The sequence below is a fragment of the Pyrgilauda ruficollis genome, unplaced genomic scaffold, assembly GCF_017590135.1.
Source record: "Pyrgilauda ruficollis isolate IOZ18807 unplaced genomic scaffold, ASM1759013v1 scaffold158, whole genome shotgun sequence".
Taxonomy (NCBI): domain Eukaryota; kingdom Metazoa; phylum Chordata; class Aves; order Passeriformes; family Passeridae; genus Pyrgilauda; species Pyrgilauda ruficollis.
This window is the reverse complement of record NW_024514543.1, coordinates 409,704-426,844: the sequence shown is the minus strand read 5'-3', so window position 1 is coordinate 426,844 and position 17,141 is coordinate 409,704. Positions and strand designations below refer to the sequence as shown.

The 17,141-nt window shown below is 47.0% G+C and overlaps 1 protein-coding gene across 1 annotated transcript in view; it reads left to right on the top strand.

Annotated features, from left to right (window-relative positions):
- The window catches only part of CAPN5 (calpain 5), a 50,311-nt gene extending 36,660 nt beyond the window's left edge, over nt 1-13,651 (top strand). Inside the window, exons 4-13 of the mRNA XM_041461938.1 lie at nt 4,060-4,268; nt 4,709-4,901; nt 5,869-6,062; nt 6,717-6,794; nt 7,353-7,548; nt 8,648-8,770; nt 9,437-9,633; nt 10,078-10,199; nt 12,831-12,967; nt 13,288-13,651. Of these exons, the coding sequence (XP_041317872.1) occupies nt 4,060-4,268; nt 4,709-4,901; nt 5,869-6,062; nt 6,717-6,794; nt 7,353-7,548; nt 8,648-8,770; nt 9,437-9,633; nt 10,078-10,199; nt 12,831-12,967; nt 13,288-13,470 (1,632 nt within the window). The 3' untranslated portion in view covers nt 13,471-13,651. The remainder of the gene's footprint in view (nt 1-4,059; nt 4,269-4,708; nt 4,902-5,868; nt 6,063-6,716; nt 6,795-7,352; nt 7,549-8,647; nt 8,771-9,436; nt 9,634-10,077; nt 10,200-12,830; nt 12,968-13,287) is intronic.
- Nucleotides 13,652-17,141: the final 3,490 nt, after the last annotated feature.

Genomic DNA, 17,141 nt, shown 5'->3' with positions numbered 1-17,141 from the left:
GGGGGCAGAGCCAGCAGCTCGGAGCAGCCTAGGCCAGCAGTGAGTCTTCTGCAGCAGAGCTAATTTGTGCTTTGTTCTGTCCTTAAAGCACCCATGAAAATATTTACTCTGAAGTGTCTATAGAGAGCCATGAGGCTGCAGAGCACTTTGCAAGCCACAGAGCAGGAACCTGCTGCTTCTGTCCCTGAAAAGCAGTGTCTTCTGCCCTCTAAAACACAGGGAAGGGTGTCTGGGTGACCACGGGAGCAGAGAGGAGTGGTACATTTATAAGTATTGGAACAGCAGAGTGTTTTGTGACCAGTTTGCCCTATGACTGCAAGTAAACTACTACGTTTGGATGTTTCCTTTTCCTCCACCAAAAAGTGGAGAGTACTTCAATGAAGCTTCTGAGACACACAGATAGAAAAGTCCCTTGAAAGAGCTAAGTATTATTACAGTTGGTCCTCTGCTTAGATTGCACTCAGGTGTGTGTGAGTACTCCTCAAGGGGCAGCCTGACATCTTCCCAAGATGAGTAAGGAGAGAGCAGTGATGGGAAAGCCAGGGCAAGGTGACTTTGTACCTGTGGCCTGCAAACTTATGCAGACCAGCCCCAAAAAGAGTCCAACATCTCCAAAACCTCCAGAGATGCAGACCCTATGCCTTCCCCAGCCCAACAGCAGTGTATAAAATGACATGGACAAGTTATGCCAGGCAGAGAGGAGAAAGAAAACAGGTCAGCTACTGGCTGGAGAGATGGTGGGAGCTCTGAGTCTTCCCCAAAACAAATGCCCAGTAACCACCAAATCCTACAGCCATTCCTATGGCCATTGCCAGACAAGTTGGTATCTTTGTTTAGACCCCAAGAAATGCTGGACTCGGTGAGTAGAAAGAAAAGTGGATGCATCCCTGCTTGGCCAAACACACCTCTAGGGTCCTAGCAGACTGCCATAGAAAACCCCTCCTTGTACATCCTAGAGCAGAGTTCCTGACTACAAACCACTTTAGACCAAATAACAGGAGCCACTGGCAACATCCAAAGGGGTTATTGCATGCCAAGTCTCACAATATGCCATTGCTGCGTTGCTAGGGTAGAGTTCTTGCTGCAGATATCTCGCTGGGTGTTGGTGTACCACAGTAAATAAAAAGCAGTAAATAAAAGTAAATAGTAAATAAAAGCCTAAACAATGGGTTCCCCTTAAGGACTGAGGCTGTTTGTGTCTTCTTCATGCTCCCTTTGGAAGCTGCCCTAATCCTGCATGCAATAAAGCACCAAATTTCAATTTGGTATTCTTGAGCCCTTTTTAACTTCCTGTAAAATATGAGATGAACATTTGCTTTCTTCTCTCTTGGTGTGAAAGACTTCATGGAATATTGAGTAGGGTTTTGTGGTCAAGAGGGGGTTGAAGCTGGGCATAGAAGGGGAAATGATTCTCAGGTGGATCCTTGTTTCCTTCAGAACTGGGGAGGGAGGTGAGGGGACCAGTGTGATCTCTCTCTGCTGCAGGGAAGATGAGCCTCTTTTTACCAGTCACTGAAACTATCCCTACACAGTTTCAGCGTCCCATAAAGACTTTCAGATACATCACCCTGTCCCATCTCCCAGGGGAATTTCATCCCAGTCTGTACCACTCAGCAAATTGGAACAGCTGGGTGCCTCTCTCCTTATTCTGAACTGGCAAGTTCTCAGCAGAAGGCTTGGACAACTTGACATGTACCAATTTCTCCTTCTAATCAGGGAGTTTTTTTTTTCCAGGGTCACAGGTACATTTTCTCTTAATTAGCCACTCTTAAGAAAATTGTAAAAAGCCCTAAATCAGCTTAGGGAGGTCAGCCTGGCATTTCTGAGCTCCCAATTTACCTGTCTCTGAAGCCTTTCACTGTAAATTTGTCACACTATATGGTGTTGCAGGTCCAGATTTTGTGAACCCCTCAGGAAGAAGCAGCACAGCTGGGTGAAGGAGGAGAATGTGGTTTCCCCAGTACCCCAGTGTCACACAGCCAAGCTGAGTGCAGGTCTTGTGGGATCCTGGGATGGGTGGTCCGTGGCATACTCTCCAGCAGGGAACACCTGTGGAGATCAGACTCCTCTCATTTTCTCCTGGGTCAGTGTAGAGAACAGCCAGTCCTTGCTCCTGAGCCTGCTCTGGATGAAAGCTGACCATTTTTGCTGCCTTCAGTGGTGGAAGCTGCTCCCAGAGCTGTCTCCAAGTGGGGAAATGAGGAGGATGGTGGGGACCTGTGTGTCCTGCCACCAGTGACAGCAGGAGCAAGTCTCAAACCCAGCCAGCTGGAAGCTGTCACTACCAGCTCTGGCAGACAAGCTGCCTCTAATCAATGCTGGGATCATCTCTAAGCCCACATTAATAGCGAGTTGATTACCACAATGGCCCTCTATGACAATTCATTAGGATGAGCTCCAGTCAGGAGGGAATCAATGGGCACTGATGGAGGGCTGGCTGACCTCTCCTGGCAGTCTCCAGAGAGGACTCTGGGACACAGTTGTTAGCACTCCTATAAAACACCAAAGCCTCCAAATGTGGCTCTTTTTCATGGCTTTGTCTGCTCTGCCTGTATTGATCCAGATGACTCCAGAGTGCCTGTGAGCTAGCAGGGCTGATGGCATCATTAATATTTCAGTGTAGGAGCAATAAGAGCCCTGGGCTGGATCATTGCTAGTAGCTAAGGAGTGGGGGAGCTCTTCAGAGGGAATTCTCTCTGTACAATTCCTGCTCTGTGACAGCAGACCAAAAAAAATAAAAAGAAGAAAAGCAGCTCTGTCAGTGGACAAGGGTGCACAGTAAAGGTGGTTAGGTGTGTTTCACCATGTCACTTCTTGAAGAGGCTCTTTCCATGCAATGTAGCTGTGTCCTCTCCTATCCCACCCCAACATGCTCAGCTCTACACAGGAAAGTATTATTTGGTGTATTGGAACATAATAACATAACATAATGCATGCTTGCATGCACACCTTGGGGTTTTTATCACTGAGCTCATGATCCTTTGGGAGCAGGTGAGTGGAGTAGCAGGGGTGTGGGCAGTCAGTCACATTGCTGCTGCTGTGTAAGTCAGTCCTTGTCAGCCATCAGTTGCAGTAACCACACGTGGCCTCACGCCCACCCTGACCAGGCAGTAAAACCACATTGCCTCCATCCCCAGCAAAAGCTAAACTGCAGTGTGGTAGTTCCTTACTGTGTGCCTCTGCATCCTGGTTCCAAACAAGATGCAGATCCCCCTACATGTAGCATCTGTGCCTGGCTCTGCCCTTTTCTGTCCCAGCTGTTGGGTGAATTTTCCATCTGAAGCAGAGCTGGTGCTGCCTGCAGCTATGACAGGCTGTGGACTTTGGCAGTTCCCCTTTGCTTGTGCCTGTCCTGCTGGCAGTGACACCAAACCTGTGCCTCCTCTGACCCCTCAGCTGCTCTAGGGCTTCTTTCAACTCAGGCCTTCTTTTCCACCTTTCATCAAATCATCTCCCTGTGCTTGCCTGGGTGAGTGTAGCAGTTCTTGACAGGGAAGAATGGAGACCTTGAGAGAATAGGGATCTTGTTTTTTCCCACTTTTACTTAGCAGAGTAGGCTCATGCAGAGTATCTGCTGCCTGTGCATTTCCACCAGGTAGATGAATACCACACTTGCTCTTGGGCCAGTCAAGTCACACCAGAATCAAGCGGGAGACTCAAAGAAGGTGCCCTTTGTTAGTACCCTATTGACACTAAAAAAAAACAAAAGACATGGTCATAAAAATAACCATACCTGGTTCAACAAAGAACTCAACTGCTCCAATAGCCTGTCTACAGAAGTAGATGGCAGCAGATGTCCAGGGTAGGGTTAGAAGATAGAGGACAAAAGTCTTTAACTCCACCTTCCAAGGGACAGTGAAGTCTAAGCTGTTCCAGTACATGTTAATCTAGTCTATATTGGCAGAACCAGGTCTAAAATCTGGCCCCAGAAGACTGTAAGCAAGTCCATCCCCTTCATATTCTTCCTTGTCTTTGATATTGTCTGCATTAGTTCCAGGATGAGAGTCAATCCCAGGAAAAAAAAGAATAATTTGGGTATATGTGCCTCTTCTTTTGCAGGTCATCCCAGACTGGAAGGAGCAGGAGTGGAACCCTGAGAAACCCGAGAGCTACGTGGGGATCTTCCACTTCCAGTTCTGGCGTTTCGGTCAGTGGCTGGATGTGGTGATCGATGACCGCCTGCCCACCCTCCACAATCAGCTCATCTACTGCCACTCCAACTCCAGGAATGAGTTCTGGTGTGCCTTGGTGGAGAAAGCTTATGCCAAGTAGGTACCCAGGCAGTTGTAGGATAAACTGGGACCTGGGCACTCTGTTTTTCCTCTCTGTTCATTCACCAGCTGGTTTGCAGCAGTGGAAACAACATCTTTCCTGTGGAGAAGTAGTACATGACTCAAACAGACAAACATTAAGGAAAAAACCCATTCTCCAGCCCTAATTTACCCTCAAAGCAAAACACCCTTCAATGTTTCTTTAAGTAACACATATTCTTTAAGTAACACATATTCTAGAGATTTCAAGTTCCTTTTACATTATGACAGCAAGAGTGCAGCAAGGAATGTGGGTCCTATCTTTTCACCCTAGTTTCCTGTCCTCTCCCACTTGAAGTTCAACTGCAAATCTCCATTCTTGAGGTTGCCCCAAAAATCATCCCCCACCTGTTAAAATGCCAGGCCACTGTTGTGCCATACCTGCCACCCTCTTTCAGGTTGTCAGGCTGTTATGAGGCCCTGGATGGAGGCAACACAGCTGATGCCCTGGTGGATTTCACTGGTGGGGTCTCGGAACCGATCGACCTGACCGAAGGGGACTACATCGCTGATGAAGCCAAGCGAAACCTCCTCTTTGAGCGCGTGCTGAAGGTGCACAACAGGGGAGGCCTCATCAGCTGCTCCATCAAAGTAAGAAACATTACCAGTATGGTCATGGTGCCATGGGAATGGCGTTTTAGGATGCAGTTGTCTTACGCAGTCATAAACTTCTAAAATAGATCAGATAAATTGTGGCCAAGGGTTCCGACTTCTGGATTGTGGTTGTGTTCGAGGGTCCCAGGATGAGGGAAGAGATGAGAATCTTGACTCCATGTTTCAGAAGGCTGATTTATTATATTATGATATTATATTATATTAAAATGCTATACTAAAACTATACTACAAAGAGTAGAGAAAAAGGATCCATCAGAAAGCTAGAAAGGAATGGAATGGAATGATAACAAAAGCTCGTGACTCTCAGAGAGTCTGACACAGCTGGATCTTTGATTGATTATTAAGTAGAAACAACTCACATGGCCCAATCAAAGATGCGCCTGTTGGTAAACAATTCCACAAACCACATTCCACAGCCATCAGATAGCTAATTGTTCACGTTTCTTTTCTGAGGCTTCTCAGCTCCTCAGGAGAAAATCCTAGCAAAGGGATTTTCATAAAATATCATGGTGGCACTAGATGTGGCAAAAGGAGTGAATCCTGAATGTCGAAACTCTTTATTCCTTGTTGCTATGTCCGAGAGCCCAGTTTGATCCTAGCACTTTTTAAAGGCTAGGAGGGGATCCACTCCAGAGAAAGGCATTTTGTTGTCTGCATCTGGGCATTTTACAAATGCTGGTTTCCAGACCTCCCAGTATAACCAATATATGAGCTTTATCAGTTGCCAGTATGAGAGCTCAGAGACCTCATGAAGCAAATGAAGAGGGAATGCAGCATAGAAAATGGGATCTGAGACATGCCACCTGGCTTTCTCCCTGACTACTGATGCTCTTCTTTTTGGCTTAAAGAAACCTGCAGGGAAATCTGAGTTGCTTTCTTTCCCAGCCCCCGCAGAGGTGGTCATGTCTCCCTGGTCTGAGCGCTGTCTGTGTCCCCCTGCCAGGCCACATCAGCAGCTGACATGGAGGCTCGCCTGGCCTGCGGGCTGGTGAAGGGCCACGCATACGCGGTGACGGACGTGCGGAAGGTCCGTCTGGGCCACGGCCTTCTGTCCTTCTTCAAGTCGGAGAAGCTGGACATGATCCGCATGCGCAACCCGTGGGGCGAGCGGGAGTGGAACGGCCCTTGGAGTGACACGTGAGTTGGGATGGACAGCTTGTTTCAGTGGGAAATTCTGCCCTGTGAGGGTGGTGAGGGACTGGCACAGCTCCTCAGAGAAGCTGCAGATGTCCTATCCCCAGAAGTGCTCAAGGAGAATTTGGATGGGGCTTTGAGAGAGACCTGATCTGGTGCTACATTCCCGTACTCATAGCAGGGGGATTAGAATGAGATCATATTTAAGGTCCTTTCCAATTGAAACCGTTCTGTGATTCTGTGATTCCATGTTCATTCATACTAGTGAAGGATGTTCATAGGTCACCTTTGTGCTCCCAGTCTTATTCCAGCAAAATGAGCACCCAACAGAATCAGCCTCTGCCACCACTGACTGCTGTGATGGCTGGGGATGAGATGAGGAACCACAGGCTGGTGCAACCAGAGCCTTTGGCCAGAGTCAAATTTGTTATCTTTATGGATAGGGCTGTGATTGTAAGGCCAAATAAAACCCTGCCAGACTGGATTCAACTCCACTGGTCAGGAAGGAAGTTGAAGTTCCAAGCCATGCTGCACTTCCCCTGTGTTTGGCAGATGGCCTAACCAGAGCAGCATGGGGACTGCCTTCATACAGGCCTTGTGCCTCAAATTCCTGTGTGTCCCTTACCTCTGAGTAATGATCCTGGTGTCTTCCCACAGCTCTGAGGAGTGGCAGAAAGTGAGTAAAAGTGAGAGAGAGAAGATGGGAATGACAGTGGAAGATGATGGAGAGTTCTGGTGAGTCCCTTCTGGGTTTGTCGCTACAGGCCATGCCCACAGCATCCTCCCACCCCATGGAGCATGTACATCTTTTCTATGCATACAGCTATCCAGAGAAAACAGGCTTTCAAGCCATAGGATCTCTAATGAAGCTCCCTCCTTGAGCTCATGGATGTTAGCTTTTGATGCCATGGCCCTGGAATTGCAAAGTCCTCTTTCAAGGCACCACTCTGGGCCAAACCATTTCACCAGGGTACGGAGAACCTGTCATAAATGTGCTGACTTCACACAGGAATATTTCAGTACAACATTTACTCTTGTGTGGTGAAAGGGCCACTGTGCTACTTCTCCCACTCCGAAACACAGGGATCTGTTGTTTGAACTCAAGAAGTATTTACTGCAGGCATAGAGAAAGGTATCTCTATCTCTTTTGGAAATATTTGATGAATAACTTTTGTTACTCATCAGCCATCAGAGACAACCCACACTCTCTAACAGGTGATCAAGAAAATCCCTGCAGTGTACCTTTCCAGGGAATGAAGCAGCATAACCCAGTTCTGCCCTTTCCTGACTCAGGATGACCTTTGAAGATTTCTGCAAATACTTCACGGACATCATCAAGTGCCGTCTGATCAACACCTCCTACCTGAGCATCCACAAGACCTGGGAGGAGGCAGTGCTACACGGGGCATGGACCAGAAGCAGTGACCCCTTGAAAAACCGCTCCGGAGGCTGTATCAACCACAAGGACACTTTTCTGCAGAACCCCCAGGTGAGTAATGGGGCAGAGGGCCTGTGGAGCCTTCACGTGTGCTTCCAAGTGTTTAACTCTCCTACAGGGACCTAGAAGGCTGAAACACTACCAGGCCTCTAATATATTTTTTGTGCTTATGGCAATTCTCTGGCACAGCACGCCCAGCATCGAGGACAACTCTATTAACATTATCCCTCTTTCAAGGAGACTGCATCCAAGTGCTTAGTGTAGAGCATCTTGGCACAAGGCAAAAACAAACTGTACCACAGGGTTGGCCGGCTCCAGTCAAACAGGGTCAGGAGTCATTTCCAGCAATCTGGATGTCTGAATGACCAAACTCCAGTTTTTGGACCGAAACTTTGATGCTGTTAAATTTACCAGGACAGGTGTAGCCCGTAGAGCCATTTCCTTCTATCTTGAAGTTCATCTCCTGGAACAAACTTTTCTGGAGAGAAGCAGGCTCAAGGGGACCTTATGGCTCTCTACAGCTACCTGAAAGGAGATCATATCCAGATGGGATTTGGTCTCTTCTCCCAGGTAACAAGTGGTAGGACAAGAGAAAACAGCCTCAAGTTGTGCCAGGGAGGTTTAGATGGAATATTAGGGAAAACTTCTTTCTTAAGGAAGGGTGAAGACATTAGGAGAGGCTGCCCAGAGCAGTGGTTTAGTCACCATTTCTGGAAGCATTCAAAAGGCGTGTGGATTTGGCACTTGGTGACATGGTTTAGTGGTGGACTTGGCAGTGCTAGGTTAAGGGTTGGACTGGGTGATCTTAGAGGTCTTTTCCAGCATGAATGATTCTACAATTGTCTTGTCCTCTCTGAACTGGGATTCTCACGATCATGAGCCAGGTCCTTTTGAGTCTTTCATCTAACAAGCAGTTGAAGGATGGTCAGTTCTGTTGCAGAAGTCATCAAGGATGTGGGAGAGTTGTTTCCAGCTTCCAGCTCTGTATCAGCCATTTGAAGCCAGGCTGTCCCTGCATGGAGGTGGACTGGGAGAAGCTGATGTTAGATCTGTTAAATCCACCCCCACCCATGTCCAGGGATCCTATATTAATAAGTATTTTCCTTACCTTTAATAAGTTGTCCCTGCCCATGACAGTCTTTGCTTCTAGTATGTGTTTGATGTGAAGAAGGCGGAAGATGAAGTGCTGATCTCCATACAGCAGAAGCCCAAAAGGACCAGTCGCAAAGAGGGCAAAGGAGAGAACTTGGCCATAGGCTTTGATATCCATAAGGTAGGCTGGGGTTCCTGCATGTTGGCCTGAATGCCACTGTAAATTTGCTGGTTGTGGAGTGGTGCACCAGTCCTGCATGACCAGATGGTTCATTTAAGCATTATCAGCGTGCTTGTGGGGTGCCATCAGCACAGCCTGCCCTCCTCTAGAGAGGAAGAGGGATATCAAAGGGGACAGCATGGGCAACAGGTTGCCCAGAAAAGCTTGGATGCCCCATCCTTGGAAATGTTTGAGGCCAGGCTGGATGTGGCTTTGAGTAACCTGTTCTAGTGGGAGGTGTCCCTGCCCATGACAGGGGATTGAAACCAGACGATCTTGAAGGTCCCTTCCAACCAGAACCATTCTGTGATTCTGTGCAGTTCTTGCTAACAGCAACAATTAGTCTTTTCTCTCCAAATGGTGAAATCTGTTAGACTAATCATTATGTGTTGTTTGCTGGGTCCACAGTGTTAAGCTGGGATGCAAGAGATGAGTCCCTGAGTCAAAAGAATTGAGCGAGCCACGTCCACACTTGTTTTCCACCCAGCACAGTTGGGACCCTTTTTCCTGGTTCTCCTATCTCCACATCTCCTGGCACTGTGGACTCAGTCCTTGCAATCTTTCCTCCCCCATGGTGGATCCCAGTACCTTTTCAGCCAGTGACAATCCACTGTGGTCTCTGCCCAGGTGGAGTTGAATAGGAACTACCGGATGCACACACTGCAGCAGAAGGTGGCCAGCTCCATCTACATCAACTCCCGCAGCGTCTTCCTGAGGACAGACCTGAAGGAAGGCCGCTACGTCATCATCCCCACCACTTTTGACCCTGGTCATGAAGGCGAGTTCCTTCTCAGGATTTTCACAGACGTGCCTTCAGATTGCCGGTAAGGAGCAGGAGCAGGGATGGGGAGGAGTTGGCTCTTTGGAGAGAGACCTGTGCTTTTGATTTGTGGTTTTCCTGAATGGTCGTAGCCTTGCCTGCAGCTGCTCTTTGGCTTTCTGTTAAGGGTGGTCAAGAGACAGGACATCCTTACAGGTATCTCCACAGACATGCAGAGAAGTTCCCACTCTGCTTCTAAGCATGACATGGGAGGGCATCCCAAACGCAGGTTGAGGAGACTGGAGTGGGGAACAGAGTCTGACAGTGGACAGTGCATAGTCACAAAATCACAGAATATTCCGAGTTGAAAGAGACCCACAAGGATCAGTCAAAGTTCATTGAGTTCATTCACTTAAATGAATGGCCTGTACAGTCCTTCATCATGCCAGACCAAATTCTTTGGGATAAGACTGGGCACCTCTCAAAAGCTGTGTGTTTTTCCTTGCAGAGAGCTGACACTGGATGAGCCACCACACACCTGCTGGAGTGGGATTTGTGGCTACCCACAAGTAGTATCCCAGATCCATGTCCTTGCTGCAGCTGGGCTCAAGAATCAGGACTCCCAAGGAGGTACTGGTCTTTCCCTGCCTGTTGTCTGGCCCCGGAGGAGTTGAGAAGTGGTTTATGAAGCGGGACATTGCTGGATTTTATATCCTCAGATTTTTTTTTTCTGTGAACGTGCTTGATTCAGACACCAGAGGAGGAGAAAGTCCATGGAGAGCTAAACTCACTTCTTGCAGTGGACATGATCTGGGAGCTGTTATATTTAGACTGTTACCTGAGACCCTCCCAAAACTTCCCCAGATCCCTTAGCAGAGGTCCTGTAACAACCCAAGCTTTTCTCCCAGGTATGAACAGCTGTAAAAGTCAGGAATTGTATTTAAAGGCTTCTTAGTTAGAAGGACAGAGAACGAGCCTGATGTGTGGTATTCATCACTGGAACCTGGATAAAAGTCTTAACAGCAGAGGGTATGCCAAATTTAGCTCACTTTGGGATAGTGTGGATCTAGATCAATTCCGACATCCATCACTTTTCCTGCATGGAAGATGGCAGCAGGACCATACCTCCCCGTGCCCTGCAGCCAAACAGAGGCTCATGGCAAGAGCCCCATGTTCTGTCTGCCTCTGGACCAGGAAACCCAGTGGCAGTGATGGCTTGTACTAGGAGATTGCTAGGGGATAAAAGGTCTAGAGGCTACGATTACAGAAGCAAATACCTTTCCACCATGGAAATAGATCAGATCCTAGCCTTTCTCCCCCATTTCCTGAGTCAAGGATATGTGGTAATTGTGGCAAGATTTAGTCAAATTGTGTTTGATTTAGTCAAACACTTTCAAGCTGAATTTAAAATATAAAAATTGAAAAATTAAAAACTCTAAATAAAATCCAATTAAAATGATACTTTTTTTCGCCCAGTAATTATTATCAGGGTTGCCTATCACTATATCCCTGAAAGTAATGAGGAGGATCTTTTTTAAGCAAGGACTAGTCAAGTATGCTTATTTATCACATGCCACAAATATACCTTATACCCTATCTGGTGTTTCGGGAGGGAATTTAACCCTAGGCAGGTGGGTGGGTTTTGTGTTATTCACAACAGGTCACCCATAGCAGTGCAGGGAAATCTGTAGCCAAAGGTCTCTGAAGTGTTCACAGAAACAAGGAGGTTTATCTTTCCTTCAGACAAGAAGACGTGTGGATTCTGGAGTCATAAAACATCTTTTCCACAAAACCCCCTTGGGAATTGCTTTCTTCCAGCTGTTTTCCAGCTGTTCAGCTCCCACCACCAACAGTGTGTTTGGTGTTTTCCAGTGCAGTGGCATCTCTCACGTGTCACAGGCCAGGCCTTATACACTACTTTGGAAATAGTGATTTACAGATAGGAATTTGGCTCTGGCTGATGGAATCTGAGTATTTAATGGGACATCCCAAAAGACAAGGTAATTTGGAAAAACAGCTGTGAAATCAGCAGCTGTCTCTCACCAGGGGAGCCAGGTCCTTGCAAACAGGAAGTTAGCAAAGAGGTGGTCTGGCAATCAAAATCCCTGGCCCTCAGAAGGGGTTTGTTTGTTCCTCCTCATTTCCACATTTCCCTTGGACAAGAAAGCTCATCCAACTGGTCTGTGTTTCCATCATAGCCACTAAAGTTCATGGTAAGAACATGCATTCTGGCAGTTAGATTTCCATAGCAATAGCTCTTTCTCTACTGAAATTCCCAAAAGAAGCACTTGTTTGGCAAGGTGAAAGTATTCACTAATGAGAGACTCTTTCCTTCGCCTGGAAGCTCAGGTCCCCTCCAGCTGTGGGCTGGTAATATGTGAACTTGGTCCTCCAACTTTATCCTCCATCTGGTATTTCCTTGTGTGAGCCTCTTTCCCTTCTCCATGGTTTTATTTTTACCTGCCTCTAGGAGAGTAAATTCTGAAAGGAGATTTCAGTAGGATGATGTCTTCCATGAAGCATTTAGTGCTGTGGTCAAAAGAGTTTGGGGTGATGAAGGAGTCTTCCTGTAGAATATGGAGACAAGAAAGGCAGCCCTTTCATAGAATCATAGAATTGTTTCAGTTGGAAAAGCTTTCTACGATCATGGAGTCCAACTTTTAACTCAGCACTGCCAAGTCCACCACTAAATCCTGTTCCCAAGTGCCACATGTACACATCTTTTATTTTCCTCCACAGATGGTGACTGTACCACTGCTCTGGGCAGCCTATTCCAGTGCTTGATAACCCTTTTGATGAATTAGTTTTTCCTAATATCCAGTCTAAACCTCCCATGGTGCAATTTGAGGCCCCTTTCTTCTCGTCCTGTTGCTTGTTTCCTGGGAGAAGAGACCAACCTCATTACATCCTCCATTCAGGCAGTTGTAGAGAGCAATAAGGTCCTCCCAAGCCTCCTTTTCTCCAGACTGAGCCCCCCCAGCTCCTTCAGCTGCTTCTTATCAGACTTGTGCTCCATCCAAACCCTTCCCCAGCTTCATAGCATGCCACCAGCACCTGCTCCCCAGAAACAATGTCACCTAATAGAATTAAACCTGAGCCAAACAGCTGAGCTCCATGGACATCATCTGGGGTGTGACAAACCCTTTGGCAGACATCCATATGGAGGCAAAGTACTGCATGACACCCCTGGAAAAGAACTCCTTTTAAAAAAGGAATTACACAACCTACAACAAAGAAAAAAATTCTCTTTTCTGTCCTCAGGAGCTGATCCTTATGTGATCATCAAGTGTGAAGGACAGAAGGTTCGTTCTCCAGTGAAGAAGAACACAGTATCACCAGAATTCGATGTGAAAGGGCTCTTCTACCGCAAGAAGCCAGGACAACCCATCATTGTTCAGGTACCTGGCAGGGAGGCAGTGGGCTGAGGGATGGAGACCCTCTCTCACTTGGGCCCCCTGCCCTCTCCTCACACTGTCCATGGCAGATCTGTTCCCCAGGCTGAGCATCATTAGTTAATGTAGCTCAGCCTCTCACCACCACGGTGACATCTGGTAAAGGCATGTCCTTCACCCCTCTCTCTACCAGAGTGACACCCCCACACCTCACCACCTCCCTGGCTTCAGCTCAGGGCATGTCCCCAGTAACCCCTTCTCTCCAGTTCATGGAGGTTGGCTGCATCCCTGAAGGAGCTGCCCTCATCCCTGTTTTGTTTCCACAGATCTGGAACCACAACTTGATAAGCGACGAGTTTTTGGGCCAAGTGGTGCTCACGGGGGATCCCAGCGACCGGCAGTCGGTGCACACGCTGCACCTCCAGGACAAGGGCAACAGGAGGTCAAACGATCTCCCTGGAACCATTGCTGTGATGCTGCTTAGCAGTAACATCCTCACTAATGTCTGAGTACTCAAGGGTGACTCTTCTGGTGCCACTTATGTGAATATAAACATGCACATATACATATATATATAGAGAGAGAGAAACACAGAGCCTACCTACCATCTGCAAAGTGTATATGAACCATGCATGCATTCCACTCCAAGGAGCCAATCTTGTGTTTTCAATGTTAAAAAAATGGTGCCTTTTTTTGGGGAACCGCAATGACCCTTCTGCTGGCGTCCTCTGCAGCCCCCCTGGCTGCCACGTGCGCTGTGGGACCGCTGTGAGCACGCTGTGTGTCCTGACAGCCAGAGCACAATGCCCTGGGGCTGTTTGTTTACACAGGCTGGCACACACACGTGCCACCACGCACACGTGTGGCCACCGCGGTCCCACCAGCTGCTTCAGTGCATCTTCAGCGTGTCTGCTTGGGTTAAGAGTAGTGTGCATGGAGTTGTCTCCCTTGAAATTGCCATGTAATCGCTTATCTGTGGAGGCACCACACCAGAGGAGAAGTGGACAAACAGATGGGGCCTGTTGGATGATTTTTGGGTATGGGTTTGCGTACTGCAACTGCAAGGAAAACGCACCAAGGCAGCCCAAATCCACAGGGCAGCAAGACCAAAGGCTCCATCATTTTGGGGACAAGCTGTCTCCACCCAAGTCTTGTTCAGCCCCACACAACTCTGAAGTATAGAAAGATGTCAACAGCTGTGGTGGGATAATTGTTCGCTGGGTCAAGGTTCTGAATCAGTCTGGACCCAGCTCCTGTGGGTGCCTCCTGAACTCCCATGGTGCCTGCTGTCTCTGTGTCTCCATGCCGTCTCCATCCCAAGAGCTCACCCCAGGAGCTGGGGTGGGTTGTCTGCTGGGGCAGTTCAGTGTTTAGGCAAGAGAAAATTCGTTTCTCTGAAGGCCAGTGTCAAGTTCAAGGGATGGGGAGCTTTGCTCCATGAGCTCCATCTGTACTGCTGCCTACAGTGCATCATTTCTCAGTGCCTCGCTTTTTCAAATTCTTTTTAAAAATAGTGGGATTTTAGCTTGTACTGGAGGAGCACTGCTCCCAGTGCATCCTGAAAATGCTGGGAATATTTAATTCATACCAGTGTCCATCTCTCACCTTTAATTTCCAGTCTCCTGTTGGGGAGGATGAGTTGTACAGTCCTAGAGCCAATCACACGAGCACAACCCCAATGCATCCTTGTGTCTGGGGCTACAGTCTGCTCCTGATTTCCATGAGAACTGGGTTAATCTTCCTTGTTCCACTGGGTGGCAGAATCTGGCTTCTTATAAACCATCCCAGATAAAGCAAACAACAACCAGTTGTCTGACCTTTCAGCAGCTGACTAGGACAAGTTTCAAACCATTTTTTTTCTCCTGTTGTTTGGGGGTTTTATTCATGTGCCTTTAAAGTGGTGCAAGGGATTTTTCAGTCAGATTTTCTAAGCAAATATTTTGCAGTCACCTGCATGCAAGTGGAAATTAATACATATGATAAAATCTTTGAATCTTCCTAAATTTTGACCTGGGCAGAGTCCTTTTCCTGGAACAAAAGTGAGCAGGAAAGCCTTCTTTTGCTATAGCAAAGGGTTTCTGCTTGTCCTACTAAATAGTCATGTTTGTCCTGCAAGTTTGGGGTTTTTTTAAAGTCCCTAAAAGTCTGCTAAGTCTTTACTTTGGTGAAGTGTTCTCCAAAGTACCTGCTAGCTCAGTTCTTGGTGCAACCAGAAGTAGATGGTGCAGCTGCACTGATTTTTGTGGGCTGCTCTTCCCCTTTCCTCCTCTTCACAGTCCTGCAGTTAAGAGTTTGCTTTTTTACCAAATTTCCTGATGTTCTTAGGTCTTGTTTTTCAGGACTTAAAGGCAAGCAGCGGTCCCCATGATGCTCTTTCCAGATCTCAATTACTCCTGGTTTGCACTGAGCACTCTCCAACTCCAGGTGCCACCACTGGGACCAAGTTTGGTTCAGTGTCTTGCAGCATTTACTTAAATGCTCCTAGTTAGGTAAAGCAACTTTTTGATCCCACATTCACAGCAAATCCTTGACTTTAGGAAGACCAATTCAGAGATATTTTGACTTTATCTTGGTTTTGTTTATGAGATTCATCACTGAAAATAACTGGAAGCAGGATTGTGGGGCTAGAAGGTATGATTTGGGTCTTAGGAGAAGATCTTCTCACAGGCTTGTGTTCAGAGTGATATGTGAGAGGGATGCCCAAAGATACCTCACCTGGCAGGGGCATGAGCTGTTTGGCATTGCAGGAACATGACAGGAGCTTTGCACCATCATCAGCAGATGGAGGTGTCCAGCCTACCTGCATTAGCCTTGTTTTCTCGGGAAATCAGGCTATGGGTAGCTTCAGCAAAGGAGAGCCATTTGTCCAGGAGTGCCCTGCCATGTGCCAAATGGCACTGTGATCCCCAAGGAGCAGTGCCAAAGCTCACCAAGGAGTTGTGGTGCCACGGTACCCATGGGCAATCTACTTCCTCCCTACAGAGAATCAAGCCATAAAGAGAGGAAAGGGAGCTTTTTAATAGCTTCTCAAAAAAAAAAAAAAAATCACTCTATATCGAGACCAAATTGTCTTAATATCAGTAATATTTGTCCTTTTTTTAAAAAAGAAAAAAAAGGTTTTGGAAAAGTTAGAGCAGAAGCCTTCTTCCCCTACATTTCCAATGGAAGAACAAAAATTACCTTTCTTACTCTTCTTTTTGTCTTATTTGTAAAGCAGATGAAGGAGGGGAATTATTGAAATGCCATTCCTATTGTTGATGCCTTTTCTCTTTGAATGAAGTAAACAAATATTCAGGGGGTTTTGGGTTTGGTTTTTTTCTTTTTTTTGAGAGGAGGGCAGGTCTGAAAAGCACTTTCCAGTCCCTCATGAGCGGGGTAGGACACATGTCTGATTATTTCACATTTCTTTTGTTAATCATTTCAATGGTTGCAAGCAGCCTGGCATTACACTCTGTGGAATCCATTTCTTTTTGACATCTGCCTGTTAAAACAGGCTGTGACTTGTCTTCATCTCCAAAGGCACTGATGTATCGTGCTGCACAAGATCAGAGAGTGGTCCAAACAGAAAGCCAACATTGTACAGCTGTAAACCTCCTATAAATAAATAAATTGTGTATATTTTATTCAGACTCTTTGCTTTTGAACTGCTGTGTTCTTCCAGGATGCTTTTGATGGGCGCAAGGTGGCTCTGCAGAGCCTTTTGAATTTGCTCGATTCACCAAACTCCATTCAAATTATTTTCTCTGTGGACTTTGAGACTGAGGCAAGGTGATCTATATGAGTCTTTCACACAAGGTTACACTCAAATTTGCTGAGAAGATCCATGGTGGGAATGGGTGACTTCCTCTGACTATAAACCTTTGCATCCTATGCCCCAGACTCACCACAGTGCAGGGAACTTGGGGTTTTTTTGAGCCTCACCTGACTTGGAGAAGAGCTCTGTAGATTGCTGAAAAAAAACAGAAATGGGGAGAGTTTATGGGCAAAGTAGAAGTAGGAAGTGGATTTTGGATAGCTTTCCCTCAGAAAACAAACCTGCACAATGCACATGGGGAGCATTTGAGAAGCCTGGCCCTGCCCATGGGAATCTCCACTCTTGCTGCTGTAACACACAGACCCAAAGCTTTGGCACTGGGATCTTGCTTCTATCTCAGCTTCCCTCCACCAGCTGCCTGTGCTC